The sequence below is a fragment of the Lolium rigidum genome, chromosome 7 (genome assembly GCF_022539505.1).
Source record: "Lolium rigidum isolate FL_2022 chromosome 7, APGP_CSIRO_Lrig_0.1, whole genome shotgun sequence".
In the NCBI taxonomy this organism is placed as follows: domain Eukaryota; kingdom Viridiplantae; phylum Streptophyta; class Magnoliopsida; order Poales; family Poaceae; genus Lolium; species Lolium rigidum.
This window is the reverse complement of record NC_061514.1, coordinates 321,972,206-321,988,161: the sequence shown is the minus strand read 5'-3', so window position 1 is coordinate 321,988,161 and position 15,956 is coordinate 321,972,206. Positions and strand designations below refer to the sequence as shown.

At 42.7% G+C, this 15,956-nt stretch overlaps 1 protein-coding gene across 1 annotated transcript; it reads left to right on the top strand.

Annotated features, from left to right (window-relative positions):
* Positions 1-386: 386 nt before the first annotated feature.
* On the top strand, positions 387-10,825 carry LOC124669774 (GDSL esterase/lipase At1g20120-like; the record flags this gene model as incomplete). Its single annotated transcript, XM_047206320.1, has 4 exons — positions 387-404; positions 8,661-8,823; positions 9,904-10,034; positions 10,136-10,825. Coding segments are annotated over 4 exons (1,002 nt in total), but the record flags the coding sequence as incomplete, so codon positions are not given.
* Positions 10,826-15,956: the final 5,131 nt, after the last annotated feature.

The window sequence follows — 15,956 nt, the reverse complement described above, 5'->3', positions numbered from 1 at the left end:
GTAATGAAAAGTTCGCGATTTACTTTCCGAACATTATTTTTGCTGTTTTTGGAAAATAAGAAAAATTACGAGATCGAAACGGAGTGGAAAGGACGCACGAGGGCGTGACACCACAGGCCGGCGCGGGCCCCAGCCTGGCCGCGCCGACCTATGGTGGCACCGCCTCGTCGCCCCTTTCCGACTCTGTTTCGACCTGGTACTTTCCGTTTGCTCTGAAAATTTTTATTATAAAATCCCCTGGACCCCTGGAGGTCCGTATATCGTTTTCTCGACGTGTTTTGTTTCGAGCTGTTTCTGCCAGGATCTGTTTTCAATCTAGGAGCACCATGGCCTCCGACAACAAGGGCAAAGGGCCTTCGAAGGAAGAAGTGAAAAGGGTGTCGTCAAAGCAAGAGCAACAAGCTGTGGGGAGTAAGCAAGTCTTGGTGGGATCTGTTGATATTCGTCGTTCTTTTTCTCATAACTTGCAGGGACCCTTACCCCCTGCTCTCGGCCTCGACTCTTTCCCTGCGCTGGAAGAAGTCCTACGGACTACCGATGAGTTTTGCGATCAATATCGGGCTCTAAGAAGAGAAGTGGAGATACTCCAGGAGGAGAATTACCGACTCCGTAGATTGTTGGGATATTACTTGATGCCCGTCACAGGTTCACCATCGCCGACTTCAGATAACAATGAATCTCTTCGAGACCTAGTGCAGATTTGCCAAGCTGAGAAGCTGAAGCTGAAGGAGATATGTAAGAAGCGCATGAGGGATTCATCACCACCATCGCCAAAGGAGTAATTCATCATCGGTATTGGCATCCCCTTGGTTTGTTCCAAGCTTGGGGGAGTGCCGCGGTATCACATTATCACTACTTTTTACTTTTTACTATCAAGTAGTGTCATATCATGAGTAGGGAAGTTATCGTATAAGATGGGTTGCAGTGTGGAAGTATCTCTCCTTTAGTTTGTCTATGTATCCCTTGGTGTGAGTTATCGTTATGAAATATTAATGAGAAGTCTTATCATTTACATATTGCACACCTTATTCTAGTTTGCAATTTCTATTATATGATTGATCTTGATTTTAGTATTGGTACCACTTTGGGAGCATTGAGTTAATCTATTTGGTTTTGGCAAACTTAGCAATGGTCAATAGCAACAACACTTTGAGTTCAAGAAGAATAGAGGAAATACATGTAGAAGATATTATTATCTTTCTTATCAGTTCTTAGCCTATTATTCTAAAGTTAAAACTGTTTGTTCTTACAAGTAAGATGCATGATTGTTTCTATCACATGCATATTTGTTTGTTTCCCTCAACTCTTATGCTTGCTAATTAACCTTGCTACCAAAGACCTGTACTGAGAGGGAATACTTCTCGTGCATCCAAACCTGAACCTAAACCTATGTCAATTGTGTCCACCATATCTACCCAGTGCATGGTATTTTCTGCCATTCCAAGTAAATACTTCATGTGCTACCTTTAAACAATTCAAAACTTATTACTTCTTATTTGTGTCAATGTTTTATAGCTCATGAGGAAGTATGTGGTGTTTTATCTTTCAGTCTTGTTAGGCGGCCTCCATTAATGGACTAGTGGCTTCATCCACTTATCCTATAATTTTGCAATTAGAGCTGGCAACGGGGTTCCCAGCCCCAATTAATCAACTTTCATTAATAATTCTCTTCACATGTTTTGCCCTGATTCATCAGTAAGCAACTTAATTTTGCAATAGACACTCCTCTATGGTATGAGATTGTTGGAAGGCACCCGAGGATTCGGTTAGCCATGGCTTGTGTAAGCAAAGGTTGGGGGGAGTGTCATCCTTAAATAAACTAAAATACATGTGTAAACAAAAGAGAAAAGGGATGATCTACCTTGCTGGTAGAGATAACGTCCTTCATGGGAGCCGCTCTTTGGAGGTTTGTTTGGCAAGGGGGTTAGAGTACCCGCTACCAGTCGTTGACAACAACAAACACCTCTCAAAATTTTACTTTTGTTCTCTTTATATGATTTCAAAACTGAAAAAGCTCTAGCACATGATTTAATCTCTGCTTCCCTCTGCGAAGGGCCTGTCTTTTACTTTATGTTGAGTCAGTAAACCTATTTCCCTCCATCTCAAGCAAGCATTTGAGTTGTTGTGATCAAACTATTATATTGTGATTTGCTTCATCATGTTTTTACTCTTTCTTGTTTAGTACAAGTTTTACCCGAATGAATATAGCTTTGAAAGTCATCAATGATTAATATGATTGAGTACGCAAGTTTACCATAAGCTTTAATATGAGAGCGCTGCTCAATAGATAAGTATGATCTGTTAACTGTTCTCTGACCAAGAACAAAGTTTGCCATCACCAATTATGATTTCTTATGCACCTTTATTTGTGATTACCTTATACTTGTTTCAAGTTGAGTTATATGAGGAAGTTGTTTACTATAATGTCTTGTGTGAATGAATATGATGCTTCTTGTCCGTATTTTGTTTATCGACTCTTCACTCCATAAACATGCGGTCCCGTTTACCGAGTTCAGTTTCGCTTGGGGACAAGCGAAGTCTAAGCTTGGGGGAGTTGATACGTCCAATTTGCATCACTATTTTATATCATAATTTACTGATATTCATTGATATATTTCATATTGGGACACAATACTTATGTTATTTCATCTATTTTGCATGTTTCATGATTATTTGGAGATTGAGCACCGGGGCCAGGATTCTGCTGGAAAAAGCACCGTCAGGATGCAATATTTCGGAAGATCAACTGTGGAAGGAAGTTTTACCAAAAATCCTATTTTTCCAGATGACGGAGGAAGCCAGAAGGGGGAGCCAGCTGGACCCGGGGTGGGCCCACACCATAGGGTGGCGCGGCCCATGGCTCCGGCCGCGCCACCATGTGGTGTGGAGCCCCCTCGGCCTCTTTCGCCTCCTTTTCTTCGCGAAACCCTTCGTCCCGAAGACCTAAGCCACGAGAGGAATCCTCGCGAAGGGTTACGGTCGCCTCGCGGGGCGGAGAACACCGAGAGAGAAAGAGCTCTCCGGCGGGCAGGAATCCGCCGGGAAATTCCCTCCCGGAGGGGGAAATCGACGCCATCGTCACCGCCATCGAGCTGGACATCATCTCCATCACCATCATCATCATCTCCACCATCATCACCGCCATCTCCACCGCTAGACACCGTCACCGCTGTAGCAATTTGGGTTTGATCTTGATTGTTTGATAGGGGAAACTCTCCCGATACTGATTTCTACTTGTTGTTGATGCTATTGAGTGAAACCATTGAACCAAGGTCTATGTTCAGATTGTTATTCATCATCATATCACCTCCGATCATGTTCCATATGATGTCTCGTGAGTAGTTCGTTTAGTTCTTGAGGACATGGGTGAAGTCTAAATGCTAGTAGTGAATTATGGTTGAGTAATATTCAATGTTATGATATTTAAGTTGTGGTGTTATTCTTCTAGTGGTGTCGTGTGAACGTCGACTACACGACACTTCACCATTTATGGGCCTAGGGAGTGCATCTTGTACTCGTTTGCCAATTGCGAGGTTGCCGGAGTGACAGAAACCTAAACCCCGTTGGTATATCGATGCAGGGAGGGATCGCAGGATCTCGTAGTTTAAGGCTGTGGTTAGATTTATCTTAATTACTTTCTTGTAGTTGCGGATGCTTGCAAGGGGTATAATCACAAGTATGTATTAGTCCTAGGAAGGGCGGTACATTAGCATAGGTTCACCCACACAACACTTATCAAAACAATGAAGATTAATCAGTCGTATGTAGCGAAAGCACTAGACTAAAATCCCATGTGTCCTCGAGAACGTTTGGTCATTATAAGTAAACAAACCGGCTTGTCCTTTGTGCTAAAAAGGATTGGGCCACTCGCTGCAATTATTTCCCTCGCATTTTACTTACTTGTACTTTATTCATCTGTTACATCAAAACCCCCGAATACTTGTCTGTGAGCATTTACAGTGAATCCTTCATCAAAACTGCCTGTCAACACCTTCTGCTCCTCGTTGGGATCGACATTCTTACTTATCGAAGATACTACGATACACCCCCTATACTTGTGGGTCATCAGTACCACCGCCATCCGTTGTCTGCTCCAAAAACGATACCCCCAACAGGGAGAACGGCGTTGCGCGCCGCCATCGTCCGATCCGGGAGACCCGGGTCTAGGGTTTCCCCTGGAGCAGCCCAGGCGAAGAACGCAGACTGCAGAGACAATGCCTTCAACAAGGTAACGACGAATTGCGCCGCCATCATCCACCATGACCGAAGTTCAGACCGGCTTTCACCGGCAGCTGCGCCTCGCCATCGGGAGCTAGGCGATAGATCGCAAGATCCGCCACGGCTAGCCACACAACTAGCCGATCTCCTCCTGCGAGAGAGAAGACCACCACCGCGGTGCCACGGTCAGCGGCACCTGACGCCCGCCACCTGCCACCAGGTCGACGCCGTCACCGCCATCTCCATCCAGGGCCGCCCCCCTTGGTGCCGTGGTCCAAGGCCTTGAGGAGGAGCAGCAGGAGATCCGCCCCCCATCCCCACCCGCCCGACGGTGCAGAGGCGAGGAAGGAGGAGAGGACCACACCGCCAGGATCCAGGGCCGCGCCGCCGCCCCCATCACCGCCCGCCCGGCGAGGCCGCGGCGAGGAATGGAGGAGAGGGCCGCGCCGCCATGGCTCCAGAGCTGCGCCGCCGCCCCCATCACCGCCCGCCCGGCGAAGCCGTGGCGAAGACTAGATGAGAGGCTGCACCGCCACCGACCGGCAGGTATCGGGACCATCCCCCCGGCGTGGAGCCGTGCCTCCTACCACCGCACCAGGGGACCACGCGCGGACCCCCGCCGCCCCCATCATCGGCCGCGCCAGGCTTCGTCGGCGGCAGCCTCAGGGGACGGAGAGGAGGGAGGAGGGGGTGGGGAAGGCGGCGGAGGATTAGGGTTCCGCCCCGGGTCGCCCTGGAGGGGACGACCCGAGCGGCGATTCTACACGTTCTAGCTGGCTTTGAATTTCAGGTTTACCCACGCGGCCAACAGCATCGGCCCCTGAGTTCGTTGTCAACAACAGCTTCTTCGTGGACCTCGAGCGTCTCAGGCGAGTTGGCGACTGTCATCTACTTGTAGGAAGTCGTGTTGCATGCCACGGATGAAATAGACCGGCTGGTGGCACGTGGAAACCAGGCCTTTAGCACCGGTTCATAACTGCCTTTTGCACCGGTTGTGCAACCGGTGCAACGCAATCGACACTAAAGGTACAACCGGTGCTAAAGGCGTACCACATGGCGGCGACCGAGAGACCGGGCGAGAGTACCTTTAGCACCGGTTCATAACACGAACCGGTGCTAAAGGGTGACCACGTGGTGAGCCTGGGTGTGGTTGCTGGTTCTGTCGCGGCAGCGTTTTGGGGCATTCTCCTGCCGCGCTACCACGCCCAGGGCTCGCCATTTGAAACACGTTGATGCGCACATACATCAAACCATCATATCATCGTTATGAATATCGAGATCGAAGTGACCTCTTTCATCGTGCTTGGTCCAACATATTACATAATGGTACATGTTGATGCATATATACAATATAATTTCTATTATAATCTCTATTGTTCAAAATCCATATATTGATGGTTCTCGTTATCGTCATAACATTTTCAGTACAGAATCACAGTGATCCACCACCGGTGATACACATATAAAGTCATGAGACATAGCCGTTAAGGAGGTGGACAGACGGGTACCTGCGGTTGATGTTGTTGGTGGTTGCAGCGACTTCTGGCCGGGGCAAAGATCGACCTCGACAACCGCGCACGGTGCATTGCCATACGGTGGAACGATCGACTGATGATATGAAGCTAGCTAGCTAGCACAACACCATGTTGTGTTTCTGATAACAAACATAATTCAGAGATCGTGGCCTGGCTGCCCCTAGTCGATTGAAGTCCACACTTGGTTCAAACAGAGTCCACATCGATCAGCAGTGGGCCCCGGCCACATGGGACAATCCGATCTACATATTTTCCTCCTTTTTTTACTTTTTTTTTGTTTTATTTATATATGTGGTGCAATGTCAGTCCCAACTAACTAACCAGATGATTGGCCGATACAAATTTCTCATCAATCGCGGCGACGACAAAGACGCTTCGGCGTCTAGTAACTCTTGCTGCTCACGGATCCTTCACCTCAACCTGGCCAATGCTGCGTACCACCCATTGTCGAGTTGCCGCTATCGTAAACCTCTGTATCCTGCTATCCGCCACCGTCGGCACCGATCAATGGGGTTTAACCATGATGGAATCATAGGTGACTTGTACCTTTCTTGGCACCTAGCCCTCATATGTAAAGATGTGCATGACGTTTGATCCTGTTTCGATCTTATGTGAAACGAACTCTAAGGCGAGAGGAGGCGGGTGGGCGGCTAGGGGTAGCCCAATTGCCATTTGGCTGCGGGACAAGGCTGATGCCATGCCCCGTTGGTCCCACTAGGCGTCACCACCTTCACCCTTTTCATCATAGTCATTCTAACCTATAAATTCTCTCATCTTTACCATCTACATTTCCCGACCGAGGAGGCGTGGCTTGTAAAAAGTGAAATACATTGGTTGTTCTTTACCGAAATGGGAAGTTGAACATTCCTAGAAAAAAGTGAAACTAGCACATAATTAAAAGAAAATGATACATATAGAACGTAAAATATGCCAGTTGCACTTTACAAAAATGGCTAGTGCTGCGGAAAAAGCATTTGAGAACATGAAAAGTGCAACTAACACATAACCAATTAACTAGTAAAAGAACTTTTTGGAAGTGAATATTTGCACATTAGCGCACCACTGTTTTTCAGTAAGTCGTTTTTTCTTCCAGTCAAAAGATGGCACGTGAACATTTGATTGTTTCCCATTTAATCAAAGTCCTTTTTTACATGTAATTTATGATATATCACACGTAATTCACAATAAGTATACATGCATAAATATGTTAACAATGTATATACATGTAATTTACACTTTTAGGATGCTAGTAATTTGCTAATATACATGTAAATATTAGTGTAGAGTGATAGAGAGAGGAGAGATTGACGGTAATATGGTGGATGTTATATTGAATCTTGGGGAGTGTACATTAAGATACAAGTCTTGAAAGCCAAATAGGCTCTCCTAGAGATAAGATAGGTTTAGATTACAAACCCTAGAATACAAAATATACATATACTAAATATATCTCTAAAAATCAAGGTTTAAAATAGCATGTTATTTCTTCGCTAATTGCACACTATAGCATATTTAGAGCGTCCACGCTAAAAAAATTCAATTTTGCTCGCTATGACGCTATTTGAGAAATAACATGCTATATTGCGCTAAACCTTCATAGCGTTAGGGCAATATTTTTTTCCAGCCTATTGGCCCAAGCGCCCGAGTTTTCCTATTAAAATAAAGAAGTTGCTTTCACTTTTTCATAGTGATGAATTGTAATCTGTTGGTTTTATTTCCTAAATCATAAGATAATATCGCTAATGGTAATAATTTTTAATAGATAATTTATATTATGTTGTTGCCTTGTGGAATGTTGATGTATGCCTTCTAAAAATCTGGAGTACTATTTTTATATGTGGTTATGTATGTATGGTGTAGTCGCTTTTGGACCATATGTCCATTATTTTTTCTAAAATCTTTTATTTTTAGGCTATATCTCAGGGTTTTTTTTTTCAAAATGCTATTTGAAATATAGCACGCTATTAGCGTTCGTAGCATTTGAAGGAGGCAGCCGCTATTTTATTTAACACGCTATTTTAAACCTTGCTAAAAATTAGTGTTCATGGTCGGTAACATGTGCCACAGAGGTAATTCACCAAAAAAAACGCAAGTGGGTACACGAAATACGGCGAGGATCGTACGATGGACGCTGTGGACTGAGACTTAGGATAGATCAGTCAACTGAGCAATAGTAGATTCATATGTTTTTGCCATTCACTGGATCACGCATGACTAGACAGAAAGTGATGTGTTAATTTATATGTTCTTGTCAGGCACATGATCTCGTATGAAATGGTCATAAATTAGTGCCCACAAAAGTAGTTCGCGAGCCATGGCCATGATTTTTCGGCGGGAGAAGCATACTTCTATTTTGCAGTTCGTCTTTCCCGGTCCTGATGGATGAGCCCTGGCCACGTACATCGACCAGCGATTGGGAAATTTCTTATATTTTCTGAGCAAAATGGAAGCACATGCATGCAGCAGCTAGCTAGCAAACGGTTGGACCGACCGACATCGTACGAAGAACGCCTCTACCCCAACACTCTGCAGTTTGCACCTGCTAGCCAGTACACTGATATACTGGTCTGGAGTCATCCTGCCCGTACCATTGATTGACCATGCATCAACCAGCTTCTCCATCGTGCACCATGCCTTAAAGTAACATATCATCTCACCAGTGAACATGCATGACATTTAGTGATATGGCTCTGGCAAACAACAAGGTTGTCTCCATGAAGCTCCATAAATGGAGATAGCTAGCAAGCTACGAAGCAGCAGATGCAAAGCTAACCATCCACAAACATGCACACATCCATGACGAGGAGGACCACGACGGCCGGCCAGTGGCCGGTGGTTGCAGCGGCGGTGGTAGCAACCTTGGCGATGGCGGCGACCCCGGTTTGGTGCGGAACCCCAGGGAAGAAGGTGACGGCGGTGATCGTCTTCGGCGACTCCATCATGGACCCCGGCAACAACAACGACCTCCACACCGTGGTCAAGGCGAACCACGCGCCCTACGGCAAGGACTTTGTCGGCCATGTGGCCACCGGGCGCTTCTCCAACGGGCTCATACCCACCGACTTCATCGGTATGCAATTGACATTACGTCGTGTAGTGTACTAGCTCTGAACCTTCATAAAAAAATTCTAGATTTATTGAACCTGCGATTGATATTTAGGGTCCAAGGAAGTTCTTTTTTCTTTCAATAACATGCTTCCTATGATCATACTTTTATTTCGCCTTTTGGGATTTGTGGATTGAGTTGTCATTTGAAACTTTTCCAATGGAGTTTAGAGAGAGGTGGTTTTTGTTTCCAAATTTGCTGACTTAATGCTCAATCATGTCTAAAACCGATATATTTGCATCACAATTTGTGCGTCATACGAGTTATAAGTGGAGTCGCAACTAAAAATTTTAGGTACAAGTTGGGTTGTTTTTTTGAGTTGCAAATGGGTTACAAATAGAAATTTTCAGTTACAAGTCGAGTTGCAACTATGATTTTTTCGGTTGCAAGGTTGCAATTGAGTTTTTTTTTTATCGCAAGTGTGAAATGATATCACTTGACCGACTGAGAATTAGTCACGCCATTTTGTGAATTAGTCACACCTTTTGCTTTTTGACGGGCTGGAAACTGAAAAGCATAGTCATAAGTTCGAGAAAATACATAATTAATGGGATTTTGTAGGTACATGCTCGCGAGTATACTTTAGTGTACATGCACATGCTCTGTTCATGTGGATATCGATCAGGTAAGTTTTATGTCTTCATGTGCCATGCAAGTCACACACGCATAGTGGAATTGGTTAACACATGTATATGTATATATTGCTGCCCTGACCCGTACTATGACGCCCTGCTTTACAAAAAAAAAACTCCTGTAAATTTTGTTCTAATTAAAAACGTCTAAGTTTCACCAATTGCCATATTTTTTTGAACTGCAAATAAAAGTTTAAAAAATTGTTAAATTGCAAAGAAAGGTGCGGTAAATTGGTGAACCCCTGTTTCTCAAAGCACTGCAAAAATCAAATTTTATGAAGTTTAAATATCAGCATCTCTAATTAATATTTTTTTGAGATACTTCTCTAAAGTAGATATTATTAGAGCCATCATAAAAATATATTCTTTGGATTGAAATAACGTGCATTGCAACTCGTGGATTCCATTTCAGCACAAGGCCTTAACGTGAAGCAGCTACTGCCTCCATACCTCGGCGTGCAGCACACGCCGGAGGACCTCCTCACCGGCGTCAGCTTCGCGTCTGGTGCCACCGGATTCGATCCTCTCACCCCTGTCATCGTGGTAACTACATGCCTAACTACAACTACAAGCACCGCAATTAAGCTTCCCTTGAGCTAGTGATCATTGATCAACTGATCATGCATATTGCTCTTGGATTCCAGGGCGTTATCTCTTTGGAGCAGCAGCTGGCGTACTACGACGAGTACCGGAGCAAGCTAGTGGGCATCGCCGGCGAGGAGGAGACGAAGCGGATCATCGACGGCGCTCTGTTCGTCGTGTGCGCCGGCACGGACGACATCGCCAACACCTACTACACCACCCCGTTGAGGAGCGCCGAGTACGACATCCCCGCCTACGTGGACCTCCTCCTTGTCGGCGTCGAGTCCTTCCTCCGCAACGTCAGCGCGCGCGGCGCCAAGCGGATCGGCTTCGTCGGGCTTCCCCCAATCGGCTGCGTGCCGTCGCAGCGGACCCTCGGCGGCGGTCCTCACCGGAGCTGCGTGCCGGAGCGCAATGCCGCCGCACAGCTCTACAACACCAAGGTCCAGGAGCTGATCGGCGAGCTGGGAAAGGACACGGCCGCGTTCCCCACCCTCGTCTACATCGACATCTACACCGTGATCCAGGACCTGGTGGACCACGGGGAGCGGTACGGGTTCACGGAGACGACGCGCGGCTGCTGCAGCACCGGGACGGTGGAGGTGGCGGTGCTGTGCGACGCGAGGTTCGCGCCCGTGTGCGACGATGTGTCTCAGCACGTCTTCTTCGACAGCTACCACCCCACACAGCGGGCGTACAAGGTCATCGTCGACTACATCTTCGACCACTACATGCAGTTCCTGCATCTTTGAACAGTGAAGCTAGTTTGTGAGTGAGAGGCAAGTGTGCCAGCCAAGCTGGCAGTATTTATTATTGTTAGTTTGATTATTTGGGGTTGATTGGTCCGGGAGAGAGATCAGGGACAAATATTCAGTGTGAGATGATGGAGTAACTTAAATCCATCTTCATGTGTAGAATTGTAGTATTTTGGACTGTGTTTATATCAATGATTGTTCACCTGAAACATGACGTAGCATATCTCTTCTTTCTTTTACTACTCCCTATTAAATAAGAGTTGATGGTGCTATAACTTTCCTAAAGACTACTCATAGTGGAAGTAACTAAGGTAGTAACATAGAGTTGCATGCATTGCCAACTAGGCAAATTGATAACATGGCATGATATATATACTTCTTATAAAATAAAACCTCACTAAGTGAATTAATATTTGTCTATCTCAACATGCAAGCTATCCACATCACCTATTCCCTTATCCAATCATTTATCCCCCATCCCACTAATAGTTCTTATTTATTATCTATCTCTACATGCAAGATATTCATATTATCTATTTTAACCATTAAACTAGCAATGTCATCTTTTGTTTTCTGCTGGATGGGGGTGCATAGCTACACCCCATGATAGCCCTATATATACCGGAGAGTATGTACATGTAGTATGAAGTATATAAGACTATTTTGGTAGTATATATAATACTTTGTAGGCGGTATGTACATTTTTTACGTAGACTCATTTTTTACGTATACATATGCATGTATTTTGGCTATATTGTGCAAACTACATGCTCACTTGCATTGTTTTCACGAAACTTGGTTTAGAATATCTTAGATATAGTGTAAGAATATACTCAAATCGATAAATTATCGTAGATACTTCCGTATGGTAGTATATTAGATATGGGTGTACCTACACCCAGGGGTAGGAAGTATTTATCCTATATATATATATATATATATATATATATATATATATATATATATATATATATATATATGGTAAATTAACTAGTGCTCCTAGGTGCCCGGGCACCATACGTAGATACGCGTATTTTTGCTTTGTAGTACACATACCTGAGGGTATACATACCTAAGTTACACATACCTAAGGTATACATACGTAAGATATGCATACTCAAGTGATACATACCTAAGGTATTGCATACCTAAGGTGTACGTACACTGATACGTGTATATATATGTTAGGTATGTGTAACTTGCATGTGTGTATGTTAAGTATGTAAATGTTAGGTATGTGTAATTTATATGTGTATATGTTAGGTATGTAAACCTTAGGTATGTGTAATTTAGACACGTACACTCCAGGTATGTACGAAATACACGTTTGGTGCCCATGCTCAACTTCCGCGTGTTTCACAAGTGAACTTCTCGACGGAATACCAGAATTGCATATTCGTGCAGACAGTATTTCCATGTTGATTTTCAAACCGCTTATCGGAATGATGCATACAATATACCGTTTGATTCGTATAGTAATTTCGCATCTTTATCTTGTTCATTGTTTTTCGAAATTCTCTATTGTTTAAAAATAATTTTGAATATACAAAACAACATTTTCGCGGATTTCAGCAATTCCGTGCCGTTTTTGAGGTCTAATTTCCAGAAGGTTCATCGGATTGATGCATATGATATGTCATTGGAAAGCTGTTGACTAGGCGCAACTTTTTCATATAGGTCGTTTTCTCCAATTCTTTATAGTTTAAGAGCAGATTTGAAAAAGAAACATGATTTTACTTTTCGGAACACTAGAATTACATATTTATGCGGACAGTAATTTTAATTTAATCTTTGAATCGCTTATCGGAATGATTCATATAATATACTGTTGGATTCGTACAGTAATTTATCATCTTTTTCGTGTTCATTATTTTTCCAAATTCTCTATTGTTTAAAAATAATTTTGAATATACAAAACAGTATTTTCGCGGATTTCACTAATTCCGTGCAGTTTTTGAGGTCTAATTTCTAAACGGTTCATCGGATTGATGCATATGATATGCCATTGGAAAGCTGTTGACTAGGCGCAACTTTTTCATATAGATCATTTTCCCCAATTCTTTACAGTTTAAGAGCAGATTTGAAAAAACATAATTCTATTTTCCGGAACATTAGAATTAAATGTTTATGCGGACAGTATTTTTAATTTAATCTTTGAATCGCTTATCGGAATGATGCATATAATATACTATTGGATTCGTATAATAATTTCGCATCTTTTTCATGTTCATTGTTTTTCCAAATTCTTTATTGTTTAAAAATAATTTCGAATATACAAAACAACATTTTCGCGGATTTCACTAATTTCGTGCAGTTTTTGAGGTCTAATTTCCAAACAGTTTATTGGATTGATTCATATGATATGCCATTGGAAAGCTATTGACTAGGTGCAACTTTTATATATATATAATTTTCACCAATTATTCACAGTTTAAGAGCAGATTTGAAAAAACATGATTCTACTTTTCGAGTTCCAACTGAAATTTTGTTGAAAAGATATTGATTAGGTGCAACTTTTTCGTGTTCAATTTTTTACAGCGAACTTCCTCGAGGTACAATGTGAACTTCAGGGCGTTACGAAGTGAACTGTCATTTTGACCAAAGTGAATTTCAACAAAATGTAGTTGTACGACGTATTTTAGAGTGAACTTCCATGAGATGGAAAGTGTACTTCCACGCGGTACAAAGTGAAATTCATTTTTTACAAAAGTGAATTTCCACAAGAAGTAATTTTATCGGCGTGCAAAAAGGTGAACTTCTACGTGGTGCCAAGTGAACTTCCTCGTAGTGTACAAAGTGAACTACTGTTTTAACCTAAGTGAATTTTGACAAAAAAAGTATTTCAGCTTGTTTGACAAAACGTAATTTGAACTTTCGAAAAATGATGTGAACTTCCGGAAAAAGTAAAGTGAACTTCCGAAAAAAAAGTTAAGTGAACTTCCGAAAAATGAAGTGAACTTCCCGAAAATGAAGTGAACTTCCCAAAAAAGTAAAGTGAACTTCCGAAAAAACTAAAGTGAACTTCTGAGAAATGAAGTGAACTTCCCGAAAAATGAAGTGAACTTCCGAAAAAAGTAATGTGAACTTTTCAAAAATGAAGTGAACTTCCCAAAAAATAAGTGAACTTCCGAAAAAAGTAATGTGAACTTCCAAAAATGAAGTGAACTTCCCAAAAAAATGAAGTGAACTTCCGAAAAATGAAGTGAATTTCCCAAAAAAATGAAGTGAACTTCCGAAAAATGAAGTGAACTTCCCAAAAAAATGAAGTGAACTTCCAAAAAAGTAAAGTGAACTTCCGAAAAATGAAGTGAACTTCCCAAAAAATGAAGTGAACTTCCCAAAAAAGAAAAGTGAACTTCCGAAAAATGAAGCGAACTTCCAAAAAATGAAGCGAACTTTCAAAAATGAGTTCGGCGGTATGTGGCGTGGGTTTGATAGTAGGCGGGATGGAGTCGGCGGGAGGTAAGGTAGGGTGGGGTCATCGAGAGGTGGTGTGGGTGGGATCTTCGGAAGTTGGAGGTGTGGGGTTGGTGGGTGGTGGTGGTGGGGTCAGGTCGACGAGAGGTAGGGTGGGGTCGACGGGCGGTGGGGTTGGCGGGCGGTAGCTAGGTGGGGTGGGGTTGGCGGGAGGTGGGTGGGTTGGGCCGGCGGAAGGTTGGATGGGATTGGGTGGTTGTGTCGGGTTTAGAAGGTCTTTAGAGATGGGTTGTAGAATAACTAGTCTATAACATCCTCGGGGGGGTTCTAGAATAGCTATTCTAGAACCACTCTTAAGGGGGTTCGAGAATAGTCTTGCTCTATATATATATATATATATATATATATATATATATATATATATATATATATATATATACCAGCACTATTCCGCAACCGGTTGCGAATAATATTCCGAGCACCGACTTGAACTTCTCTGGACACAAGGTTGAACTTCCTGGATAAGAGGTGTGACCTTTCTGTCGGAACTTACCTGAACTTCCCATTTTCTTCAGAGCTACTGATTATACTACGATTTTCTCAACCATTTGGAGGAAATGTGCAAATGATATACCGTTGGATAGATAATGAAAAACCGCAACTTTTTCATGTTCAAAACTTTTGCAGATTATGTACGGTTTAAATTTAAATTTGAAAATACAAAAACGCTTCTATATGGCCAGAAAACGAACTTTTAGTTCGATTTTCGAGTCGCTTATCCAAAATGTTCAAATGATATACCGTTGGATAGATAATGAAATTGCGCAACTTTTTCATGTTTTACGTTTTTTCAAAATCCTCACAGTTTTTGAACAATTTTGAAAATACCGAAATTCGGACGTACTTAAAAACGAGCGGACGGTAATTTGGATGATTTGTTTCAACCGTTTGTCGGAATGATGCAAATGATATGGCGTTGGAAAGCTATGGACTAGGCGCAACTTTGTTATTCCAATTATTTTCTCTAATTCCTTATAGTTTAAGATATTAACTTGAATTACTGTCCGCCCGTTTTATGTGACGGGTACCGAACGATTTTCCCCGCGATTTCCATGGGGTATATTTAAACAATGCAAATGATATACGGTTGGAAAGGTGTAAAAATGGCGCATCTTTTTCGTATCTACCATTTTTGCCAAATCCAAACGGTATAAAAGTAATTTTAGAAGTTTTGAAATCATGTTTCCGGTATATTTTGTGGGATAACTATTTGTATTTGATGGATTAGATCCATTTATTTGTTGTAAAATGTTGTAGGTAATGAAATTAGACATATACTCTATCATATAAATCTTTTGGTGAGAATGATTGAAGTGGTTGGTGATCAAATCGATGAGATTCGGATAATAGGTTTCCGCCCCGTAAAAACAGAGGAGTGAACTTCCCTCGACATGAACTTGTACTTATCGGGCATTGCGGTTGTACTTCTTGGTGCGGTTTTCACCACACAAAATGTGCAGCACAACCACGCGCACCTGAACTTCTCGTGACAAGTCCTTGTACTTCTTGGCCTTCGTGGTTGTACTTCCGGAAATATTTTGATACTAGTGTGTTTTACAATAATTAAACATGTGTTTCGGAATGATAGTTTTAGATTTTCCCTAGCCTCTATTTAAGAGATTCTGCACTTCCTGGATCTTAATATTTGAAC